At 41.2% G+C, this 26353-nt stretch overlaps 2 protein-coding genes across 2 annotated transcripts; both read right to left on the reverse strand.

Annotated features, from left to right (window-relative positions):
• Positions 1-713: 713 nt before the first annotated feature.
• Positions 714-19675, reverse strand: ckap2l (cytoskeleton associated protein 2-like). Its single transcript, XM_085785917.1, has 9 exons — positions 19507-19675; positions 17419-17485; positions 17250-17307; positions 15699-16957; positions 13301-13496; positions 10051-10209; positions 8460-8520; positions 8127-8289; positions 714-1035 (listed from the first exon to the last, which is right to left on the reverse strand). The coding sequence occupies exons 1-9, from the start codon at positions 19544-19546 to the stop codon at positions 735-737; spliced, it is 2304 nt and encodes a 767-aa protein (XP_085642043.1). The 5' UTR covers positions 19547-19675; the 3' UTR covers positions 714-734.
• A 1620-nt stretch (positions 19676-21295) lies between these two features.
• Positions 21296-23256, reverse strand: LOC146981003 (interleukin-1 beta-like). Its single transcript, XM_085788101.1, has 5 exons — positions 23222-23256; positions 22641-22886; positions 22191-22355; positions 21912-22045; positions 21296-21727 (listed from the first exon to the last, which is right to left on the reverse strand). The coding sequence occupies exons 2-5, from the start codon at positions 22858-22860 to the stop codon at positions 21506-21508; spliced, it is 741 nt and encodes a 246-aa protein (XP_085644227.1). The 5' UTR covers positions 22861-22886; positions 23222-23256; the 3' UTR covers positions 21296-21505.
• Between the last annotated feature and the right edge of the window lie 3097 nt (positions 23257-26353).

Consider the following 26353-nt stretch of genomic DNA (forward strand, 5'->3'; position numbering starts at 1 on the left):
AGCATTAGCGAAAACGACCGGACCACTTACTTCTGCTTTAATACTGACAGTAAACTTGTTCTTTTTTTTTTTCTTTCTTTTTTTTGGTTGTTGCTCTTGTCCATTAACAATAAAGAGAGCGGCGGAGCTCTCTCTGACTACGTGTGTTAATTTACTTTTTTTTTTTTAACACTTGCGTTCTGACGGCATCTCATGTGTTTGACTTCACAACGCTATGAACTGTGGGTAATTTGCTTACCCAAAGTCAGCATCGGTGCTGACTTACGGTAAGGGGGGCAGTAAGGGCTCATTCACTGACTTGATGATCTGACAACGGAACAGCCCTCACACACTCACAGACTTCCCGTGAACGCGCCTCTAAGTCAGTGAGTCCGTGAGGGGTCGGATTGGAATTGGGCCTCTGAGTCCAGCTGTTGTGTGGTGAGTCACACATGCCAAATGAAGATTGATACAATCTGAGGTATAAATTGTTGTTTTTTTTGTTTGTTTATTTGTTTTTGTTTTTTAAAGAAACAGTCATTTATTTTACACAACTATGTACACAAATTTGAAGCAATAAAATAACACAGAGATAGCAAAAACCCAATAACTTCATGTGACAAAATGTAACTTAAAAAAAGAAAACCTTACTGCCTGAAAACATCAGGTTCTAGCATTACAAGCAGAAACGACGAGATGTGACATCACATATGGACATACATAATGTTTGACTAAAGCACCCAGGACTAGATACTTTAATCAGTGAATAGCTGGACGAACACCTTGTCTTTAAGGGCTTCGTTCTCTCTATAGATGTACATTGGCGTATCATTGGTAGAAGGGCTGGTCTCCCCATCCTCCTGCTCTTGGCATTTTTCTTCATCCTCCTTGGACATCAGGTCATTGTAGGAGGTCACACAGACATCATGTTCTTGGAGGGAGGCCGGGTATCGGAGCGAGGATCTCTCGATTCGCACTGATCGTCTCACCGGGGTGAAAAAGCGAACTTCCTGCCCATTCACGCGCGCTGGTTCTCTCTGTTGACTTGGGGGCCCGCTGAACAAACATAAAGACAAAGAGACACTGTTATTTTCAACCTTATCTAGTTGCTAAAAACTTACGTCAGTTCCATGTTACAGGAGTTTTAAAATGCGAACCAATTTCACAGTTGAATCACAGGATGATACCAAGATTACCATGCTGGTGGGAGTAATCACAGACACATACACGAAATCAAACATTTAAACTGACAGACAGTGTGACATTAGTGTGAAAATATTCACCTAAAATGTCAAACCTGTTTCGGCACGCTGAATGGTAACTACAGCACCCAGCTGGCATGAGCTGTTCCTGTACTACCCTTAAAAGTTGAATATATAGAATTACCAGAACAACAACAGAAAAATAATTCCAGCAGTCGATTGCCAGACCGTTGCTAGGTAAAACAGGCCATCGCTAGGGACGCCGCTCTGATCAGAGGACAGCAGAGGAGGAGAACTATGCAGGATATTTACCTTATGTTTAATTTTTACCGTCATTTAACAGCATAATAAATGACTTGTAGCTTGTTACAGGGACAGTGGAGGCTCTCTGCCTTCCACACCGCTGCTGAAAACCAAACCTGCACTCAGAGCCTCCCCTGTCACTGCTCTTGTCTCAGTGAAAAAAAAAAAAAAGGAGCTTGGTGGCACCGGGAGTCCGCGACAGTAAACGTGTTTATGACAGATAAGACTACACAAATATACCCATCCTAACATGTATATGATAATTCACTGATAATAATCCGTTCCACCGATTGATATTGATTATTAAAAAGGCTTTGTTGAAAACAGACGCATATAACTGGGAGGAGGCAGGGCAGGTACGAATGTAAACAGAACGTGACAGAAAGTCATTGTCGAACCCACCAAAAAATTTTAAAATAATTAATTCAGACTAAATATAATTTTTTATGGAAAAGCAATACTTTCATTCTGTACCCCTCTAAACGCTCCATGGGTGTATTATTTTTGAAAAAATATAGCTTTTAATAAATATTCTACATATTCAACCTTTAACAAGTCAACTTAAAGGGATAGTTCAACATTTGGCAAATTGGCCCATTGCCATAATCCCTGTAGTCATAGCAGTAGGCTCATTACCTTTAATTGTCGGTGCAAGCTATTTTTAGAACGGCGGAGCAGAGCCGCAAGCTGCTCAGAGCTACGCTATGGAGACTAATGGGACTTCTTGGTTTCCCTCATCAAACTCATCAAATACACAATCCAACAACTCCAAAACGCTTTCTTGGACAAGCTGTGACCTGCACATTCACCACACTCTGACATAATAAAGGAGGGTTACAAGACGGAGTTGTTTTTGAGGCAAATGCAGAGACTGCTTGCTGAAAAACTGCCCCCGACGGGAACGCGCATCAGCGGTTTTGCATGAATTTACCTCAAAGTATTACCATCTCTCCCTATACAGCTCGTGGCTCGCCTCCGCCGTTCTAAAAATAGCTTGCACCGACAAATAAAGGTAACAAACCTGGCAATGGGCCAGTTTGCCAAAATGTTGAACTATCCCTTTAAGCTAATGTTGAAAAAAAGCTTTCCTACAACAGATCCCAGCTGTCTCAATTCCTAAACAAACAAGAAGACATATTTCAGGACATGTACATGTCAACGACATGATACTAAAACAAAGTGGACTGAGAGTCACTCACCCTGAACTCTATGCTCCACAGGTCGTTTCAAATGCTCTGATGCACTGCTCGCTCACTGGCTTTTGGTTGTCTTTAACTTTCTCCCTGATGATCCACGTCAAATACAAAATATCTCCAGACAGATTGTCTGTTTTTTTTGCTCTTTCCACAAGTCACAGTAGATATGTTGCTGCACCATCACTTGATGTTGCTATTCTGCATGTTGTTATTATGTTTACCTGCCCTCCTCAGAGTAAATTGCATGTAGTTATACTGCCTTTGTCTATCCTGGAAGAATCACATCTCTCCCTACGACATCTAGCACAGAAAATCAACCCAAACCCAGGATTTTAGCATGGACTTTGTCCTGAAGCATCAGTTCTTGTATCATCTTTAAAACCTGGACCCTGCTTCAGAAAGCAGGTTTAGTGAATGGCAACATACTTAGTGAACTAAGTGAAGTATTTTATGAATGTTCCCGTTTTTCTGCACGGTCAGTTTATCTGAACAGCCCTATCTAGGGTTGCCAACCGTCCCTTGAAATACCGAATCGTCCCGTATTTGGAAACTTAAAGACGTGTCCCTTATTGAACTGATACGGGACGCACGTTGTCCCATATTTTTGAAAATCCAGTTCTGACTGTCGCTGCTGACTCTGCCTGGAATGCCAGGAAAAGGTGAGTGATAATACAGAGCCAACCGCACATCGCCCAAATCCCAATGAAATGTCACGCATTAGTCATGGAGGAATGAGGTTAAACAGCCTGGGTCAGGACTCAGACAACCAGAGGAAGGAGAGGCTTCAGGAGTCAGGGAGCTGTTTGTTCTTCACCAGGTATCTCAGGAGGATGGTATAGGTATAGCATGTATTAATAATTATTAAAAATATATATATATTTAGAGATGATTCAAAATGTAAAAACAAGAGTCTCATGCAGCCAGTGTAGTAACATGATCCCACATTGATTTTGAGTCAATTGATCACATGACCTGGAAGCTATTGACCTAAAATACTAAGATTGACGTATAAGAATTATATTTATTTAATTTGACTCAAATCTGGTTGATAGATAGGCTAGCAGTGACAGAGAAGAAGGTAATCTGAAAGCATAGCTGGAGAAGCTGAACCACAGCTCATGGGGAAGTGGAAGGCCTACTGCAGGACGTTTAATCACATGTAGTTCACTGCCCCTCAAACTGTGACTGTCTGTAGGCTACCAAAAGTTCATCATATTTCTACTCTTAAAGCAGAAGTAAGCGATCCGGTCGTTTTCGCTAATGCTGCGTTCCAGGCAGGCTTTTGAAATCGTAAATTACAGCTTCAAGTCACGACTTACGACTTTGTAGCATTCCAGGCAACCCACTCGTGTTTTTCCGACCTGTTTTACCTGTGAAAGTCACTATAACGGCCACTCGTAACTTCTGACCCGTGAACTCGTACCAGATCGAACTGGTACCACTTCACAGGTCGGAAAAACCTGAGTTACGAGTTTCCTTGAACGCACCATAACTTCTTGTCAGCCGATGGAGTTAGCAGCCCCCGCCCTCGTCATGGGTCTATTGGTCCTCGTCCCTACGTCACCACATTCACGGCGTCCCTTGGCTGCACACACAGCCCTTCATGCCGTTCTCTCTCCTCATTGGATAAAAACTGTAGGATACGATAAATGTTTTCTCCTCAGCTCAGAGCAGAGCAGAGTGACTGAGAGACCCGTGTTTCGGTCCAAACACTCTATGTAAGTGATTGCTGTCGGAAGATATAACTATTTAAGACTTATATTAACACAAAAATATCGCTTACTTCTGCTTTAACAGTAATGCAGTAAAAAAAAAAAAACAACCTTAACTATATTTTGTACAACTAATAATATAGTGGTAATTATAATAAAAAATATATGTTGTAAAAATGTAATGTAGTAGCTAGAATAAAATATTAATAATTAAAATGATGTTGTGTTTATAACCCCCGCCGGGTGCCCCCTGTCCCATATTTTCACTTCAGAGAGTTGGCAACCCTATCGCTCACATGACACATCACAGACACAGGCAGTTCAGAGCAAATTGCACTTTTTTCTGTATAAATAAACAGAAAATAAACAAAATAAACAGCAAACACTCACACATACACACACGCGCACACACGCACACACACAAGTATGAGATAAATAAATAAATAATAAGTAATGCAACTTTAAAGTGCAGTGCATTCATGTCCTTCAGGCCAATCAAGTCCAGTCCAACCCTCCACACAACTTAGGAGGTGGGTGGAGGGTGATGGGTGGTTGGGTGGGGCTGGGTTGAAGTGACTGGATGGGGATGGGCTGGGGGCATTGGGTGGGGCTGGGATTGGGTGGGGCTCCACACAGTTCTTGGGCCAGCGATGGCTGCGAGTTGAGCAGGAGGAGCCTCTGTCACATGACTGCGTTTCACCAATCAGGTGTAGCCACTCGCGCCGTTTGCCTCCGTTAAACCAATCAGACAGAGCCAGGCAGTCACATGACTGCACACAAAATCTCCGTGGTAAACAGGACGGCCACTCCGCCTCAAATTTGAAATTGCGGCTAGTAAATGATTAGGATGACGTCAGCCCTGGTATGTCGTGGATAATGTTTCGGGGTGTGGTCATGTGACTTTGGTTTCACTAGAAACCAATCATAGGACCAATCATAGGGGTTTAAATACCTGGTTCTGGCATTAGTCTCAGACAGTTCATAGACCTATGTAAGTTATTGTGGCTGAATTTGTTTGTTACTTTGTAAAAAAGAAAAAAAAAAGTCATTTAGGCTATTGTCTTAGTTGTTAAATGTTGTTCTTTGGCAATATCAGAATTTTTTCATTGCTATTATATTTCTGTGTACAGTATTTGATTAGGCCTACATTTACGCACTGATCATTAAACGAACAAATCAGAGGTTACTCAGCAGTTACTCAGTACTTGAGTAGCTTTTTCACCAAGTACTTTCTACTCTTACTCAAGTAAATATTTGAATGGCTACTTTTTACTTTTACTTGAGTAATATTATTCTAAAGTAACTATACCCTTACTTGAGTACAATTTTTGGCTACTCTACCCACCTCTGGATAAAAGTAATGACTACATTACTTTCTGTTTGTGTTGAGCCATATTTACCATTTTAACTCTGTTCTTACTTCATGTTTCTGCCTGAGAAGTTGTTGAAGCTCAGTGGAGCTTAAATACAAGAACGTTTGTTCTTCTAATGAATTTAGAAGAACATGGGTTCTTTTTTTTTTAAGTTGTTGTATCGAATAAGTATTGAGAATCATGTAAATTTACTGGTATTGGTAGAATTGACTGCTGAAATTCTGGTATCGTGATTCAACCCACTCAAATCACCACCTGTGGATCCCAGGGACTCACGACATTGAAAATCTATCAACATCACTGCTCCGCCAATCTAAAAATAGCTTACACCGACAAATAAAGGTAACAAACCTACTGCTATGACTATAGGGATTATGGCAATGAGCCACTTTACCAAAATGTTGAACTATCCCTTTAAGTTACTGCTGAAAGGTTAACACTATCAGGTCTTAATTGTGAAAATGGTTAACAGTTGGGAGCATTCATTCAAAATTAAGAAAAGTCATCCAAATGTAATGAAATGTAATTAGTGACATTACTTTGAGAAAGCAATTGAAATAGTTACACAGCTATTACATTTTCAACAGTAACTTGTAATTGTAACCAACTACATTTGCACTGCCGGTATTGGCCAACGACAACATAAAAAGTCTGTTACTGCTATCTGCAGATATAAAAAAAAATGTATATCAACATCATGTCTGACTCACAGGGTGACGTGTTCACTATGCATGTGCAACAATGCTAAATGTGTACCGGCTAGCAAGCTTCAACATGTTGAAAAGTATGTTACTGTTATCTGCAGATATATAAAAAATGTATACCAACATCATGTCTGGCTCACGGGGTGACGTGTTCACTATGTACGTACAACAACTAAAAGTGCACCGGCTAGCGAGCTTCAACATGTCGATTCTATGACAGAACTTTGACGTATCTGAAATAGACAACAAAATTGCTATTAACGATTTGTTGAGTGATGTCTTTATCTGTAACTTTTTGGCTCACCTGCCAAGGGGACCGGTAGATGAAAAAATCTACCGACCAAGTACATTTTTTACCGGCCAAATAATAAGTTGCCTCTTTTCATTACAAATACATCAGTTTCAGCACCTTTCATTGAGATAACAGTATTTTATAGCAATACATGCTTAGAAAAGAAGCCAAAGCCAAATAAATTGTAATCTTATTGAATAATCAAAACATTCCAAATTGGGAAACCTTAACATTGCAAAACTAACAAACGAAACACTCCTTCTATTCTATTCTATTCTATTCTGTATTCTGTTTTCTGAGAGATGTTCACAAGTCTGTTTTTGCAAATCCAAGCCAAGTCTCAAGCCTTTGTGGGGTGAGACTTCATCAAGTCTCAAGTCTTTGGTCAGGAGTCAAGTCAAGTCTCAAGTCTCTAAAAAATAAAATAAAATGTCTCAGTCTACTAAGAGTACTGCACAGCTAAATCTAAGAAATTCAAAGCATTTACTGTATTATTATCACTCCTTTATTAGCAAACAGTACCTATTGATTAGTTGTTTATGATCACTTTAAATAGGCTATTGCAATGCAATATGAATAAAACACACAATGAAAGCTTTCCTTTAAAGAAAAACTGTATTCTGAGTCAAGAAAGAATCAGGGCTGCTCTGCCTCTCTGCATGTTTCTGAGAGAAGAACTGCTGTTATTATTATTTTAATTAGCTCAGTCAACTCATGGGGGCGTGTCGACACTGTGCAGACTTCCATACGGGCCTTCAGTTATATTTCGCAGCAAAAAAAAAAAAACAACTTATCCTACAGTAGCCTGATATGTGCCAGACCAGTTATGCAGCAGTCCCCGCGAAGGAGGGCCAGACAACAGACGTTGTGCCTCACCTGTACGGACGGTGCGGCTATAGGCTGTAAAAAAAAAAAAAGAAAGAAAGCCGGTTCACAGTCACCTGTCACTCACTCGCAGCTGACTGAGCTGTCAGAGGAGCTGCTGTCCCTCTCTCTTGTGTTTGGCTGCACTCTGGCACGAGCCCAAAAAAAAAAATAGGCTAATGATTGTTCACGAGTCCCAAAACACGAGTCCAAGTCAAGTCTGAAGTCTCTGTGTGTGTGTGACACACACAGAGACTTCAGACTTGACACACACGCGGGGCAAAAGCGCTGTCAACCGGCGCGGAGAAATGCACGTCTGGTGTGAAAGGGAGGGCTCCCGCTTTTTTGGTGTAATAAAAAGGAAATCACCCAACAAAAGTTTGCCGACTGGGCCATCATCTTTCCATCCATCGCTACAAAGTATCGAACCCCGACAGTCACTAACAAATGTTTTTATTAAACTTGACAGAGGAGAAACAATTATTTTCATATCAAACCTACCCAGGAGTCGCAGTAATCTTATACTTGACTACAGATGAGTCTCCTTTCTCCCCACAGATGAGAGCTCTGACAGGTTTAGGGGTCATCATTGGATTGTTGATACTTTCAGGAGAGCTTTCAACTGGCAGACTTTGGTCGTCATTTTTCTCATTTGATTCAACTGCTGAAAAAGGAAAAAGGAAGAATTCCAGAGTTAAAGCCAAAACCACATACTTTACATTTTGCCAACTATTTCACTGTTGAACAACAGAGAACTCTGGCTGAACAGAATGGTTGTCTGTTTTTGGGGGCGGGCAGCCATGTGTTTCAGTTTTCCACATGTCCTCAGGTTACCTTGGATCTCATCCTTTTTCTTCAAAATCTCAAACACCACCGTCCGCAGCTCATCCACTGGCTATAAATGAAAAAGAAACAAAGAAACATTTAAACTGAACCGTTATTTTTTTAACTGAAACATAAAAGCGTGTGGTAGAATCTGAAGAAATATTATTCACTCAGTCAGTGGAAGAAGATAAGTTTTCATTTGATTCTGTCAAAGGATTACAAAGCAACTGCTGCAGTAATAAAAATCTAAACCTGTATACAACAAGCAATTAAGCAAGTCGTGTGGTTAAATGGATAGTTCAACATTTTGGCAAATTGGCCCATTGACATAGTCATAGCAGTAGGTTCGTCACTTTAATTGTTGGTGCAAGCTATTTTTAGAACGGCCGAGCCATGAGCTACTCAGAGCTACGCTACGGAGGCTCACATCAAACTCATCAAATACACAATCCAACAACTCCATCTCCAATCCAACGTTCTGTTATTATCTCATAGCGTGGTGAATGTGCAGGTCACAACTTGTCCACCAGAGCGTTTTGGAGTTGTTGGATTGTGTATTTGATGAGTTTGATGAGGGAAACCAAGAAATCCCATTAGCTTGCGGCTCTGCTCCGCTGTTCTAAAAATATCTTGCACCGACAAATAAAGGTAACGAACGTACTGCTATGACTATAGGGACTATAGCGATGGGCCAATTTGCGAAAATGTTGAACTATCCCTTTAATGACGCTGACCAAAATACTTCTAACTGATTCTGCAGTACTTTAATATCTCTTTTCACACACTGACAACAGGTAAGCGTCGTGATATGAATAATGTCGTCTAATATAGCAGCCGAACATACGTTAGGACAGCATTGGTAGGCGAGCTGCTGCAGAGTGTGATTTAAAGTCATAAATGATCAGTGATGCAACACTTGGCAACAAACCGCTGCCCAACCCTAGGTAAAAAAATGTCAAACCACCTGACATACCAGGTAGTTTTGTTGTTGCTCTGTGTATAGTAAATTGAATTTTGTGTTTTCCACCGCAGGATATTTTTTCTGTGATGACTGTCTGCTTCAGACGCCTGTGACGTCTGCATTAGCTTGTTATCCTGGACCGCACTCAATCATTCCATCAATACTCAATCCCACATAAATAATGATGCTCCCTCAGCTTTCTTCCATCTACGCAACATCTCACATCTGTGCCAATATCTCACACCCAACAGTACTGCTGCATCTCTGACTCCACATCAAAGACAATGACAGCCCATCAGCACCTGTCCCTCCTTTGATGATTAAACTCTCCACTCCCAGAAGACAGGGGGGGGGGCAGCGCCATGCGGAGATGAACAGAACGATCGATTTATTTATTTATTTGTGGCTGAAGTAATTGACGGAATCAATTTGTGGCGCGTGGTCTTGATTCTGTGGCGCAGCGCCACACATTGGGCTATGCATGGGAAACACTGCGTGTGCAGGCCAGGCAATCAACAGCCCTGCCACTGTTTTCACTCTATGCCACTGATGAATAAACGGCAGTAACATCCCAGGGTAAAGACAGCAAAGAAATCTGAGAGCAACATGCATCAGCTTTGCAGATGCTTCATGTATTACCTCCAACACGACACGAACAGCCTCTTCAAACATGGGCAAGACATCCAGGTTCCCCTCCAGCTCCATCAGACGGGCCTGACAGATCCAGTATTTGGCAAACTTCTGGGACACTGGCGGCAGCCGCGACAGAACCTCCTTCACTTGGTCTGGAGGGCAGCCCTGCAGGCGCAAAGAAGCCTCACATTAAACCTCACAATACGTGCGTTTCCATTACCCCTAGAAATGCGCAAAACCTAAATATCGCAATAAAAAACTGCTAACAAAAACACCTAAATTTTTTTTTAAAACGCTCAAATATCACTAAAACATTTATACTATATTAACGTGCATCGCAAAAGCGCTATGGAAATACTTATTTGGCATTTACACGTCACCAGCGTCACTGGAGATGTGTACTGTAGTTTTGTGTGTCCACAGCTGGGTTCGTTTATGTGACTGGAGGGGATGAATGAACAACATGTTTTTTTGGCATTGACCTGGGAATTGTTTCTCTATGAATTAGAAAACCCTTTCCTATCATTCCACTTTTCCATGCATGGTTGAAGTAGATTGGCTCGCATCCACGCTCCACTCGCCTCCAGCGCCGAAATGTCACCTCCAGTCACATAAACAAACCCTGGACACAAAGCCGCTACAGAATCCCCCGGGTCAGGAAAACAATGTACAAAAACTCATGCATTCCCACAACAACCATACACATTCTAAACAAAAACTGAACAACTTAAATGCACCACACCACTGATCACCTTCAGCACTGAACAGCACTTTAATCAACACACAGTTTGATGTGTTTTCCCCCTCAGTCTATGATGAACTTGTTTTATCTTGTTTTGTCTGAAGAGTGTCTGTCTTTTTAATGTGTTTTTGAGCCATGCCAAGAAAGATGATTTTCTGTGATAAACAGACGATAAAGTTTTTTCCAAAGGTGTAACAATAACACCCTGTCTAGCACTTCTGCAGGAACAGTACAACTTTAAAGAGGAACTATGCAGGATTTGTAGCTTAACTGTGCTAAATTTTTACCTTCATTAAACAGATTTGGAGTAATTATGATGGTTAATAAATGTCTTAAACCAACACTAAGGAACTTTTCAACCTTCATATAATATTTTCATAACTTTTGTGATGGTACATGGACTTACAACAGGTTGAATAACACCTCTGTCATGGCCTGAGGGGGTCTGTATGGCCTTCACTGGCACTTAGCAGCTTTGAGGAGCATGGTAGGAACCCGGCTCTCACTTAAGTTTCACTTTCACTTTCGTGAGACAAGACGAGGAGGGAGCAGGCAATGTGCCACCTTTCCGTCGGATTGTGTATGTGTGTTTACTAGGGATGCAACGGTTCTCGGTAAAATACCGAACCGTTCGGTACGGCCTGCACGGTGCAATACGCTCTTGGACCGCGGTATTTCAGATTCAGCGTCCATCAGCTCTTCCTGCTTTACAGGCAGCTGTGCCGTGTATGTGTGTGCCTGGCCGTTTAAGGCGAAAGCCCGCCCCCGCGAGTTGATGTCCAATCACTGTTGAGCCTCCACACACTCACAGTGACTCCCCCCCATCACACTGAAAGTGCAGCTCACACACAGAAGAGGGGGAAAAAAACCGAAAAAAACAAAAAACAAACAGGCGGCAGCATGAGCGGTTGCTGATCGCAATCGCGGGGAAAATTAATTAGTTATTAGCGCGATTTAGCACATTTAGCTTTTATTAGAGTTCCAGCAGGACTCTGTCCATGCACACTGCATGTGTGTGGTCGCGTGTCCGCGCGCGATAGAGAGACCGAGGTCGAGCAGGAGTTGACTGACAGGGATGAGAGGTGGTGAAAGGCTGTTTAAAAAAACACAATAGACTAACTCCTTCTTTCCCAGTGAGAGACTGTGGCTGCCAGCATAGTGACGTCTTCCATGACGGCAATATAGCGCGATCTCTGTTTGAAAGTGGCTTCAGAGTGTTCACCTACTGAAAGACTAAAGGAGTGTGCAGAGGGAGGAGCTAGGGGCTGTTCACAGACAGTTCAGGTGTGTGTGTGTGTGAGTGAGTGAGTGAGAGAGATAGAGAGAGAGGAGAGCTATATTATAAATATTATAAATTATAAACATTATTTTGGGAGAAAAAAAAAGTTCTCTGCACAAAACACATACCGAAACCGTACCGAGAACCGTGGCCAAAAACCGAGGTACGTATTGTACCATGGGCTACCTGTACCGTTGCACCCCTAGTGTTTACTGTGAAATGATCCGCTGGTAACAGAAACTTTGTTTGGACGTCTTCTGTTAATTTCCATGCACCGGGAGATCAGGATGTTTACGGCGCTACGCTCTGGTGCTCATGGAGTCTCCCTTCAGGCAAAACACTACCGTTATGGGCCACTGGCGCCGCCAAACTCAACCAAAATGGAAAGTTCTTAAGTACTGCTTTAACTTGTTACGAGGGAGAATGGAGGTTCTCTGCCTTCCACGTGTGTGTCACTTATTGCATCTCTAGGCCAAAAACCAACCTTGAAAGCCCCGGTGTCCCAGCTCTCATCTCCGCCCCCCGTAACCCGAAATCTCTTGTTTATGACAGATTAAACTACACAAATATTAAACTTAACACTGTATAAAAAAAACATCAACACATCACCCCTGTTCTGGCCTCCCTCCACTGGCTTCCTATCCGCTTTAGGATTGATTTTAGAGTGTTATTAATTGTTTTTAAGATTTTAAATGGTCTGGCTCCTCTATATCTGGCAGAATTTATACAAATCCGAAATCCAGCCAGAGATCTACGGTCATCCAGTGAGTTGTTGCTGGATGTACCGAGATCAAAATTAAAAACCAAGGGCAATCGCGCCTTCTCTTCTCTTCTTCACTTTGGACGACTGTCACAGGTGTTTTAACTGTGCTATATAAATAAAAGTGAACTTGTACTTGAACTTGAACTAGCGGAAACACTGGTATATGATATATAACGTTATCCACCGCTCTTTTAATTGCTTTCTCGCCACATGGCCAGGAGGAGGGTTAGCAAAACAGAGGAAAAGCCACCAGACTTGCATAGCTCCTCTTTAAAGCTACCTTATATTACTTATTTCTCTTCATTTTCACTCTGATTACAGAGCCCAATCATTGTCCATGCATAGTAGTACCTTAAAAAAATGTGTCCATCACATAAACCATCCATCCATCACATGTATTGGGGTATTAAATCAGATACCAACAATGTGGGGGGGAAACTTGGACATTTTTTCTTCACTTCACACAAAATACCTCTCCAAGTAACTTGATGCAGTCAGCCAAGGACCTGTCGACAGCACAGATAAGGGAGTGAGCCTCGTCCTCCTCCTTCATGGTGGTCCAAAAAGGCTGATGCACAGCCACAGAGCGCCTCGTCTGAGGCTTCACTTCCATTGGAGGACGCTTGTACGAAATCCCTTTGGCTTCCCGCCACTCCTGCAGTTTTCTCCTTGAGACCAAACAACAGAGCAGTTAAGATTTAACATTTTGTTTGACAACTTCATTTTTGAGTTCACTGGACAGCGCAGCAGGGCACTAGGAGAAATTAGGGGCATTAAACCTGCATACCACTTTATCACACCACACACACACGAGTACACCTAATCCATACAACTGAAGGGCCGGACCACACATTAACACACAACAGGAAATCTATGCCTTCTGTTTATCTTTCCATTTGAAAATCAAAATAACATGCATTCAGCAAGCTGTTTATCAGAGCACCTTATTTATGCAATTATCTAATCAGTTTATTGCGTGGCAGCAATGAAGTTATGAAGATTCAAGTCAGGGTGGGCATTAAGAGCACCCAAGAGAAACCAGTCACAGTCTAATCCGCACAGACAATGCATCAGCTGAATGGAACCTTATTTTTCCTGGCTGCGTCTTTGCTGGAAGGCGCCTCTCAGTCGTTTTGGCCCGACAAGGCTGATTACAGGCTCATGCCATGAGGTCCAATCTGAAATATGATTTATCAATTCCGGAGAAGTAAAAAAAAAAGAAAAAGTTTTACTCTTAAAGCAGATATCAGTGGCACGGCCGTTTCGGCTAATGCTGTGTTCAAGGCAGGCTTTTGAAACCGTAAGTTACAGCTTCAAGTCACAACTACGACTTGGTAGCGTTCCAGGTAACCCGTAGCTCGTGTTTTTACCGTCCTGTTGTCTGTGAAAGTTCCCTATAACGGCCACTCGTAACTTCCGACCCGTGAACTCGTACCAGATCGAACTGGTATGACTTCACAGGAAGGAAAAACACAAAGTACGAGTTTCCTTGAACGCACCATGAGTTAGCAGCCCCCGCCCTTGTCAGGCATCAATTGGTCCTCGTGCTACGTCACCACATTCACGCGCATCCCTTGGCTGCACACACAGCCCTTCATGCCGTTCTCTCCCCTCATTGGATAACACTTGTATCCCACAAGGAAAATTTTCTCCTCGGGTTACAGCAGAGCAGAGTGACGGAGAGACTCGTGTTTAGGCTGAAATACTTCATGTAAGTGATTGCTGACGGAAAATAGGACTATTTAGGACTTATATTAACAAAAACATTCCACTGATATCTGCTTTAAGTACAGACTTTTTTTTTTTTTTTTTCTGGTAATGGAAATCAAATGCAATAGCCACTTTTCGACTTTTAAAAGTAATTTTCTCTCTTCATCCATCCTCACATCACTAAATCTGCTCCTGCTCAGAGTGATCACAAACTGAAGCTGCAATTCATAACAACAGACAGACAAATGATGATCCGTCAAAGATGGGTGTCATATTGACAAAGGGAGTTGGTGATGTTGATTCTACAAACTTGACCCACGTGGCTAATGCAGGAGATGCAGCTATTTCAAATGACTTTTCAATTAGTCATGTGCCCTGAGTCTGACTCAAACAGTATGTTAACATGCGCAGCTTAATCGAGCTATATTCAAAATTTGATTTTTGTGTTGAATCGGACTTCTGTCCTTGTCCCAGTTTACATGCAACTGAGAAAATCGAATAACTGACGGGAACGTGTCCTCCTCAACACAAGGTGATGATTATGCATCGTTTCAGCAGGTTAATATGGGCTCTTTTCCAGGTGACCTATTAGCCAGGCAGCAGACCGGCATTTTCGAACAACAGCAAGATGGTTCATCATACAGTTTTGTTCATCTCATACGTAATGTGCGCATACTTATTGTGCAGATAAGGTGCATGCTATCCCTTGTGGTCATGGTGATTTCGAAAGCTAGACAAGAATGCTGTAACGCTACAACAATAACATCTGCGACCGGCTTTCTTGGATGTTTTTGATCCAGGGTCGTACGCCTATGGGTGGTGTGGAGCATGCGCATATGCGTTGTCCAGTTAAACTCCAATTATGGCGTATACATGCCGATGAAAGTTTAGTTACAATCACATTATCTGGGTGTCTTAATCGGAGTTAGAGAACTCTCTGACTAACACATTTACATGCACTCCAGTTATAGTCGGATTAAGGCAATAATTCAGTTTTCTCAAGTTGTGTCATGTAAACAGACTGATAGACGCATGATCTCCCATGTGAATCTTGTACAGACAGATCTGCAGTTTCATGTCACAGGCCAAACTCTAACCCACAGTTAATTCAGTGGTACCACATGCCATTCGTCTACCAATAGCTGAAGAGTGCTACTTACATTCTTTCCTCTTGGTCAGCAGTCATTTTCTTTACTTCAGTCTGAGGAATGGCCCTGACCGAGACCTTTGGCGTCTTTGAGTTTGTTGTTCGGCCTGTGAGGCTGATGGTCCTGGCAGGTTGCGGCACTGTCCGTGACATCACTGGAGCACCACTTCTTTTCATGCCTGTTGGTGGCAGAGGGACTTTTGCGGAGGTTTGTCCTTTCTTGCTTTGTGTCTCTTTACACGTTTTGGTTTTCCCTCTCAAGTCAGCCACAGCAGCAGCTTGCGTGACCTGGCGTCTGACCACTTTGACAGCGGGTCTTCCCCTCGCCTCCGAGGATGTCTGGCTGTGGACCTTGCTTGGTTTCCCATTTTTCTCTCCACCGCCGTCTGATTTCTGCTTTGTTAACCTGTCTGTGGGCTCAACGGCTGGTTTATTTGTTTTTGACATGCCTCTGCTCTTTTCAAGTTTAACAGGTGCTACTGTGCACTTGGAGGTTGGCAGTGATTTCAGTCCACAATTTGACGATTGAAACGATTGCTGAGAATGTTTTCCTGAAAGTGGTTTTGAGTTGGACGTGTTCTGATTTTGAACTTTAATGCCAGCTCTTGCAGTCATAGGAATGGTTCTCTCATTAATACGATTGTTCACAGCAGTGTTAGGAAATGTTTTCCTATGAGCCATGGCAGACTTTTGGGAAACAGAAATCGTGCTCGATAACGTGCTGGGTCGCACTTTAATAGACGTAGTGGCCCTATGAGCTGCCGGGGCAGGAATATGCAGGAAATGTGACTGTGTGTTTCTCGGTTGTGTCACTGCAGGAATGAGTCCGGTCTTTGTTTTAACAACTGGGCCAATACTCATCCGGGTGCTGACTGTTTTTGTTTGACCCAACAAGGCAGATTTTGAGCCGGCACTGAATTTTCTGAAAGAGGCTGTTTTTGATGAGGCTTGGCTAATAGACTGCATTCCTGTGTTTGACTGTTTTTTGGGATGAATGACTGTACTCTGCTTGGATTTGGAGGAAACAATAGTGTTCATCTGTGTAAGCACTCGGTTTTGATTAAGTTTTAATTTTGCTGGGTCATCAACTGAAGATGGATGCTTGGCTCTCTGCTGTCCAGTCAGGATATTGCCTTTAACATTCACTTTGTCAGAGACACATAAGGCACTTTTGGGAGGGTGTTTTGTAGATTGAGCAGATGAAGTTTTAACTTTAGTGCCCTCAGATCTGAAAGTGTCAGCTGGAGCTTTGTTTTCTTTTCCCTTATCAATCTGCAAAAACAAATAAAAAACAAAAACAGTCAAAAGATTTGTATCTTTTCAAAAGAATTACAGGGAATTAAGTCAGACTGTGATGTGGCAGTTCAGCCACGGTACAGTCACATTTAATCACTTTTTTAATGCCCCCATTTTTAAGGTGTGGGAATAATATCGATGAAACCTTCTGGTGTCATATACAGGTTTAGAGATAAGAATTAAGCGTTAATGACTGTCCATGCAGTCTGCATGTATGTACTTGTACACAAGGACAAAAGCATGCAGTCACACAAACACATAAACACACCTTTAATGGGGGCGTCACAGGCTTCTTTATCTGACTGTCATCATCACGGAGGTATGCCCTGCAGAGGAAGACCTTTTGTTTTAATTTACCACAGGCAGGACAACATAAACATGATGAAATGAAGTCTGTCAGGTCAACCAACATATTACACAGACAATAATTTTCTTACTTAGGGTTGGGCAGTTTCAGCCTTCCTTTCGTTGCCAAGTACTCCATCAGCTTCTGTTTACGTAGTTCTACAACAGAAAATTACAAGGTTGAGACCTGATCCTCCGGTTAATGACTTTCTATTATACACTGTGCAGTAAACTGCACAATATAAAGATTGACATCTAGCCTAATGCCTGAACTGTAATTTTACATTTGTACCTCCACATAGTATATCACATATCAGTGTAATAGTGGATCTATGCAATATTAATTAAAAGATTTAGAACTTCGATTTAGGTCAGTTGCAGCCATTCAGAAGTTTAGTTGCTATGGAGACAACTCCCAGGTCATAAACCAAATAAGTTAATTAGAGACACTAGCACATGGCTTTGTAAACAAAACTGCATGTACGTACGTGTAAGTAAACAGAAGCCCTGGGAACCAAGGAGGGAAAAAAACCTGACACCTTGATTAGTCATCGCATTAAATGCTTCATGCATTTCAGAAATTTCTGAGTTACTTCTTTTTTAAGTTTAGAGAAGGTCAGATTAAGTTTACCTCTAAAGGTTATAGTGCATTTAAAGCAGAAGTAAGCAGAATATTTGTGTTATAATAGTTATATCTTCCGACAGCAATCACTTCTATAGAGTGTTTGGACCGAAACACGGGTCTCTCAGTCACTCTGCTCTGCTCTGAGCCGAGGAGAAAACTTTTCTCGTATCCTACAAGTTTTATCCAATGAGGAGAGAGAACGGCATGAAGGGCTGTGTGTGCAGCCAAGGGATGCGCGTGAATGTGGTGACGTAGGGACGAGGACCAATACCATGACGAGGGCGGGGACTGCTAACTCCATCGGCTGACAAGACGTTATGGTGCGTTCAAGGCAACTCGTAACTCGTGTTTTTCCGACCTGTGAAGTCGTACTAGTTCGATCTGGTACGAGTTCACGGGTCTGAAGTTACGAGTGGCCGTTATAGTGACTTTCACAGGTAAAACAGGTCGGAAAAACACGAGTGGGTTGCCTGGAACGCTACAAAGTCGTAAGTTGTGACTTGAAGCTGTAATTTACGGTTTCAAAAGCCTGCCTGGAACGCAGCATTAGCCAAAACAACCGGATCGCTTACTTCTGCTTTAAGGTGCTTTCTGAAATTTCATCCAAAAGCAAGACACCCCTAACTTTTAGTGAGTAGTGTATGTAACACCAGGCCAAGTATTTCAGAAGCTGTAGACATTTGATATTACAATTGTATGATATTATAAAATATCAGCCGCATAGCATTTAAATAGAACTAGGCTATAGAATAATAAGTAATATAAAAACAATATAACGCTATTGGTTTATCAAATTTAACAACACTTGGCATTAGGGCCACACCACTTTATTTTCAACGCCTCAGTGCCTCTGAAACTATAGAAGATACTCAATAAGTAATTTGAGCACTGGTTGTTTGGCATATTGACTGTATCTACATGAAATATAAGGCAAATCAGTTGCAAAATAATTCTGTAGTCATTTTTTTATGTTGGATTTCCTATGTGTTGTAATAACTGAATACATGATTACACAGAAATCTACTGCCATCTGGCTGCAGGTTGGCGATACATTTATACTTTTGTGGGAAATGAACTGCATAAAAAAGATAAACTAATTCACCAGTTGATCAATAGAAAACCGATCGATTTCAACTAAAGAAATCCTTAGGTGTTGTGATCTCTGCTTCTAAGCTTGTGAAATATCATCATTTTAGTTTTCTGTCATATGATTTTCAGAAACTCAAATGGCCAACATAATAGTAAACGATACAAGTAGTTTCATTAACGGTCCTGTTGCAAGAAACTTTTGTTTACGTTAGTACTTTCTCTCTCGATCATTTAACTTAACCCTGCGCTGTACAACCCTATTCTTTATTTGTACAATGCTTTTAGATGCTAGATCAACTGTTGGGGGAAATAACTGTGCTAATGACAGTGGGAAGTAAGACGTACGTGAGGTTTATTTGTCTACAAACTGCTCTGCTACCTAGCATTAGCAACAACACGCTAACCAACGCTGTAAGTTAAGTTAAAGTGAGCTCTTTTTTTTACGCTACATGATAAATTCGCTAACCTTTTCTGTTGGGGATCGAAACGGTCTCTCCTTCCTCCATGTCTGTTGGACTTCACTTTTTTTTTGCACAGGTCTGTTGTTACAAATTCCTTGTGAGACTGTTTTTAAAACGCTAGTCGTTGACGAGACGTTAGAGTACAACCGTAACAACAGAGCTCGCGCATGCGGATTTGAAATTCCCGGTAGTGAACGCCTCCTCTTCTCTGATTGGACAATTTGAAATTTCAAAAAGAATAGGTTGAAAAGCAATACGCTGATTGGAGGAGAGCGTGTAAACAAAACGTCTACCCAGGCATTCTTTTTTGAGTACACAACACAAGATCCTGACGAATTAGGTTAATGAATGAGAAGCTCTTTCTTTCTTTCTTTCTTTCTTTCTTTCTTTCTTTCTTTCTTTCTTTCTTTCTTTCTTTCTTTCTATCTATCTATCTATCTATCTATCTATCTATCTATCTTTATTATTTTACATACAGGTGTTTCTTTTCTGTCTCCCCCTAGTGTTCCTGTGACAATAATATTAATATGTAGGGTCATAGGGTGATGAGCACTTTAGCCTATTATTTCAAATATACTTTTCTTTCTTTCTTTCTTTCTTTCTTTCTTTCTTTCTTTCTATCTATCTATCTATCTATCTATCTATCTATCTATCTATCTATCTATCTATCTATCTATCTATCTATCTATCTATCTATCTATCTATCTATCTATCTATCTGTCTGTCTGTCAGTCTGTCTTTATAATACAACTTTCATGTCTCCCCTTAGTGTTCCTTATTACTATGGGGTAGAAGTACTTCTGTGTAAACAGACAGTCTATATTACTGTAATATTCATTTTGTTAAATGTGTTTTGCTGTGACCTTTTGTTTGTCTCATCTACACAAAACTCTAAATCAGGTTCAAGACTGTATTAAAAAATTTTTGCAGTAGATTTCCAAAATGCATATTATTAATATTATTTTTGACATATCAAATCAAATCAACTTTATTTATATGGCACTTTTCATACATTTTGGTAGCACAGAGTGCCTCACAGAGAATAAAAACAAAACAAAACATGAACAACAACGAAAAACCATGAAAACCCAAACCCCAAAGCTTTGGGGGCTGTGCAAACCAAGAGGAATCATGGTCCATATACTGTATGTCAAAATAGTGCTCAAATAGATAATTTTGAATTTGAATTGAATTTTTATTTTTGCACAAAGTTAAAAGAATACAGCATAAAACATGGTAGGTAACAATAGGACAGTGCAGGGAGAGGCAAAAAGCCACAAAGGGCTTATTTTTAAGCCTCCACCTTATATTACAGTTTGATGTGAAAAAACACAAAACATGAAAAAATTAATAATAAAAAAAATAGAATAGAATAATGACTGACAACAATAATAAATATTAAAAAAACAACAGAAAATATATGTGTGTGTGTGTGCACGTGTGTACATGTGTCCATTAGGACCTCATGAGCAACAACAACAATGATAATGAGAATAATAGCCTAATCAATATCAAAATACCAACATAGACAATAGATTACAAAACAGCAGTTAAATGATCTTTTAAACATTTTTTAAAACATTTCACAGAAGAACACTTCCTTGCTAATGGTATATTTTTGAAAAATATTAATGTCATAAATACTTAGAATCTGATATGAAGTCTCTGAAATAAAGGAGTAGATGAAATGTGCGACTCTGATCGAGTAGCAATCCTAACAGCAATCCTAACATACATAACAGAGTGCTAAACAGTCAGCACAACAATGCCACCTTGTGGTGGATCTCAGGAATTTCACGTTCTGTACTCGGTACATACAGTAAAGACATTGCAAAACATTGCATTTTTCTTGCAGACGGTGGTAGTGCATTAGTTTAAATTTTACCTTTAACTGATTATTTGAATCAAATATACTCCTCACACTTAACACAAGGTAAGATATCACAAAGATAAACCAAGATCCAAGGATCTACACTCCACTCATTTATCTATCAGTGATAGGTTTTAATTCTGGCGCTGGATGTTGAAGGTTCGGTAGCGTTTGGCGCTCTCCATGCACATTTCAACCGGCTTGTTGTCACGCTCTGCTGTGCTGATGTACCAGCCAGGAGAGGAGGCAGACATGAGGGTGCTGAGATTCACACCGGAGTCCCGTTTGTAGAACAGAAATCGCACCATGTCGCTGGCTGGGTTGATTCTCTGCAGAGTGCTTTTGTCCTCCACTGCCTGAGGTGGGAAATAACACGTCAGGAGGTCTGACTAACAACGCTGGGCAATATTACCAGCTCACATCAGATGTACATTGATCTAAATGTCTGGTTTTGAATAATGTAGGTCTGGTGACTGAGATTACCTTTTTACAGTATAATAGAGTGTGTTGTCTTTATGTGAGATTCATGCAAACACTGACCTCCAGGTGCAGGGTTGGTACATCTCCTTTCTTCTGGCATGTAAGGTAGAGACTACTGTCTTTAATACACAGGGCCACTGGTCTGGCCTCGGTGCTGGGGGACGGATGCACGTAGGTCGACATGTTCAGGTGCACTGAGGGGAGAACAGAGGTTAATTTCAACAAAAACTGAAAGAAAGACAGTGTCTGTGCATTACAGACATGAAAGTCTACTGAACTATCTAGCAGCTTCACCCAGAGATTTTCTAACCATCATGTCTAACTGTCACATGCTGTTACCTTTGCGGTTGTCGCTGCCTGCTTGCAGATGCACTGCATGGAGCTCCATGCTGTTTTGAATCAGAACTAAACTCCTCTTCTCGCTGTCCGTCACACCACACTGGTATTCCCCTGTCCTGCTGAACTGAACTGTTGGAGCTGAGCCGAGGTCGAACACAATATGCTCTGTGGGAAAGAGAGGAACACATGCTTGGTTATTGTTGTTTTGTTTTGTTTTTTTAAATCTACAATCATACATCAATCGCTGCACTGGAGCAGTAAAAGTCAAGCTGCCAACTCCTGAACCAACTAACATTTAAGATACAGCCATTTTGCGAGCACAAACCTATTCAATCAGTTTTCCAGGAACTTTTAATGTGGGTAGCACAAATTTAAAAAGACATAAAACTCAACCTAAATGTTGTGCAGACAAAGTCACCAATACATGTTGAAATAAATCAGTATAACTACCTTCCACTATGCTCTCCATCATGATGCTGAGCAGGTTTTCATCTCTGAACTCGGTGCTCAGCAGTAACGCCGACGTGCCGGGCTTCATCCTCTCCGTGGCGATGATCAGGTTGGCCACGCGCTTCATTGTCATTGGATGATGGGAGATCTCCAAATCCAGTCCCTTGGGCATCTTGGGGCTCCACATCTCGCTCACACTGCATTTAATCTGGGATGCCATTTTATTCTGAATTGAGGAAGGAAGACCTGCAGGAAGAAAAAGGGTTAATATCCACTGTTGGTGAATCCTTAAACTTGCAGTGAAATAGATTTACCTCTATTAGCATTTTATCTACTACCGTTAACTTATTACTGGCCTGTACTGCATCAACATTTGAGTATAATTCACTGATGCTGAATAACAATGAGATTGAACACATATTTCACTTAGTTTGAAAGTGTTGAAGAAATGGTATAACTACACTCAGTTTCCAGAGATGGTTAGTCATGTCAAAGTAAAATGAAGACCCTGTTTATAATCTGCTCTACATTAAGACAGAAGACATTAAAATATAAAATTAAAACAAGAAAAGTCAATTTACCTGATGAAGTCGGTAGAGAAGAAGTTGTATTACTGAGCTTGCAGCACCAAAGACGGTAGCACTTCGTCCTGTCAGGGTTGTTCTGCCTGCCTTCACCGACCTCCTGGTTTTTATACACAACTGGCCCGTAGCCAAGGGGGATCGGAGGGTTTGTTCGAACCCCCCCCCCCCCCACACACACACACACACACACACACCCACCCCCACCACCCCACCGCTGCCGCAAATGCGGTGCTTGTCGTGTATTAGGCTCTCTAATAACTCTCTGATTGGTGTGGGATGCGTGTCCCCGTGTTGACTGGACTGCTGCTGAAGCAAACAGCCCAAAGCCTGTGAGTTCTAGCCAATCATAGCGCAGTAGGGCGCCGCGCGAGTTGACGCTCTGCAACCTGCGGTGCGGTGCGGTGCGTCAGCAGCACTGACATGCTGCTCTAAAGTCCTGCTCCTGGCATCAAGCTGAACGGGCCTGAAAGTTAAAAGCCGAACCCGGTCTGACCCGCGGGTGTTGAAACCCGGACCCTGAATTAAGTTGGTCCGAACCCGGCCAAAAGAAAAGAGAGAGAGAGAGAGAGAGAGAGAGAGAGAGAGAGAGAGAGAGAGAGAGAGAGAGAGAGAGAGAGAGAGAGAGAGAGAGAGAGAGAGAGAGAGAGAGAGAGAGAGAGAGAGAGAGAGAGAAGCCGAGTAGGAGCGCGACCTGACCTACCGTAATTAATTTCTACATATTTTCGGACTGAACTGACGCGTCCGGTCCTTAAGGTCCATGCACACCTGGTAGCCCAAAAGAACAGCCAGGCAGCCCAGTCCAGAGAGCAGAGGAGAGGGAGACAGCAACAGGTGTGTGCGTGCGTGCGTGTGTGTGTGCGTGCGTGCGTTACTGTGTGTGCATGTGCGTGTGTGCGTGTGTTAACTTATAGGCTACCTGCAACCTCCAAATGGGAATGGGAGCCTCCTTTCATTTATTAATATCTGACAGTAGCTACAGCCATCATACAGATGAGAACAGGGCAGAAGTGGTGGTGGTGTGGTCTTAAAGGCTGGTCCAGGTCAAAAGATTGAAAAAAAAAAAAGTTTTGTTTTTTCTCACCAGCCACAGCTCCCCACTAGACTGTCATACAGTCCAGCCATTCTTGCCATTACAAAGATAGAAACCTCAGTCAGTAGCCTACCAAATGTGTTTTGTTTTTGTTTTGTTTTTTTTATCTGAAGCGAATGTTGTCTTCCCATTATATTCTTCTCAGAGTACACCAGAATGCTTCATTTACCTCTTAAAATCATAAAAACTTTCTGGGGGGAGGATCCCCCCAGACCCCCCCTACAGGGGTTTACTTTATCATCATTTCCAGTTTGCAGGTACCTATGTGTGTGTGTGTGTGTGTGAGTATGAGAGAGAGAGAGACAGATACATTTAACTACATTAAACATTAATATGATTATTGTTATGAAAAAGCTAAGCCTTTATATATATATATATATATATATATATATATATATATATATATTAGGGCTGTCAAACGATTAATTTTTTTAATCGCGATTAATCGCATTTTTTCCATAGTTAACTCGCGATTAATCTCTATTAAAAATATTATATATGGCGCTTTGGACTTTCAACCCTCCAAAGTGTTATAATCTCTAGACAAACAACTTTTAGACCAGACCTAGCAGGCCTAGTACCTAATCATAACACATGATGCATGAAACTCACACAGAATTGAAACGAATTGCATCCAGTGGAAATTGCCCTTTACTTTGCTACGCCTCTGCCTGGCCACGTGCATTTGTTGACAACCAACGCTGTCAAAAAAATCAATACATGGCCATGTGCATTTGTTTACAACAAAGCCGTCAAAAAATCAATGGATGGAGCTGTGGATATATGTTAGACTGTGTATATTTGTGTAGCAACCAACTTGAAGGTGGCTTACCGCCACCTACTGGACTGGAGGTCCCACACTCCAGTCCTCCAGTCCAGCAGACAGAGGACAAAATGGGCCGCGATTAACCGCGATTAAAAAATTTAATCGCGTTAATTTTTTAAATTAATCTAATCGCGATTAACGCGTTAACTCTGACAGCCCTAATATATATATATATAAAAAATTAATTACATGGTGAAAATTTTGTTGTAAATGAGAGCAACAGTAAAGGATAGTGGAGGAAGAGAAACATGTGATGTCAAAGTGAAGGTATAATGGGGAAAAAAAGAAGTGTGTGCCTTTATTATTATTATTTATTTACTTTTTTTTTTTTTTTGGGGGGGGGGGGGGGTCCACTTTTTGGGAAAAAAGAACCCCCCCCCCTCCACAAGGCTGGCTACGGGCCTGCACAATCACCACAGTTATATAGAAAGTTAAATTGTTTTGCTGTACTCATGCTTGAAAAACCACCACAGTTATGAAATGTTGTAATATAGACATTTTTGATTCGTCATACAGCTACCATCTTACACACTGTGCTCGTGTTCCTCATTTTTCAACCCATTTCTTGTATGAAAGAAATTCCAGTGGACATAGAGTAAACTTCTTGATTTCTTAATTTCCATTAGATGCGTCAAGATGAGTTAAAGTGCTACGAATTCAGTCTGGAGGATGTGACTGTGCTTTAAATAGTAACAGCAATTAACACAACATTTTACATACTAAATAAAGTATTTGGTCTTATATTTGCATGCACAAACACATGTTATTATAGCATTTGCTAACATTTTATAAGCAACCACAACTACGACTACAAAATGTCAATGATGACAAAAGAAAGTCCAGGACCTCACATTGTGGTCGATGGTGTAGAAGAGAGGTCATTATTTTCTCAATCATCTTATTTAATTGTTTAACCTTTTAAAATTCACAACCATGAAATTACCTGACATTATCATCTATTTATTTGTATTTTGACTCTATTTGCAGCGTGGTTGTTATCAAATTGATCATGTTTTTCTTAATTAGCATTTGTATTTTAATGTATCTGTTTGGATCCAGTGAAAACGACCCAAAACGCTGTTGTAACCCAGGTTACTAGGCCCTTATCCTAGTCCAGCTATCAGTTAATTGATTAGATCAATAAATTAATAAATGATAAATAAATAGATGTGACAAATAAATAAATAGAGTTTGATTTAAAATAATCTTACAT

This window comes from Trachurus japonicus, chromosome 9 (assembly GCF_045865225.1).
Source record: "Trachurus japonicus isolate A0001 chromosome 9, Traja_1.0".
NCBI classification, from domain to species: Eukaryota; Metazoa; Chordata; class Actinopteri; order Carangiformes; family Carangidae; genus Trachurus; species Trachurus japonicus.

Bases quoted from the DNA above. Each gene is read 5' to 3' on its own strand.
- ckap2l (XM_085785917.1), bottom strand. From the start codon at position 19,546: ATGGAGGAAGGAGAGACCGTTTCGATCCCCAACAGAAAAG. The intron at 16,958-17,249 runs GTGTGTTTATGT...TTGTTTTTGCAG, and splicing joins CTGTGACGCCCCCATTAAAG to ATTGATAAGGGAAAAGAAAA. The intron at 8,290-8,459 runs GTAACCTGAGGA...TTCCTTTTTCAG, and splicing joins GAAAAAGGATGAGATCCAAG to CAGTTGAATCAAATGAGAAA.
- LOC146981003 (XM_085788101.1), bottom strand. From the start codon at position 22,860: ATGGCATCCCAGATTAAATGCAGTGTGAGCGAGATGTGGAGCCCCAAG. The intron at 22,356-22,640 runs GTAGTTATACTG...TCTTTCCCACAG, and splicing joins GATGGAGAGCATAGTGGAAG to AGCATATTGTGTTCGACCTC. The intron at 22,046-22,190 runs GTAACAGCATGT...TTCTCCCCTCAG, and splicing joins AGGCAGCGACAACCGCAAAG to TGCACCTGAACATGTCGACC.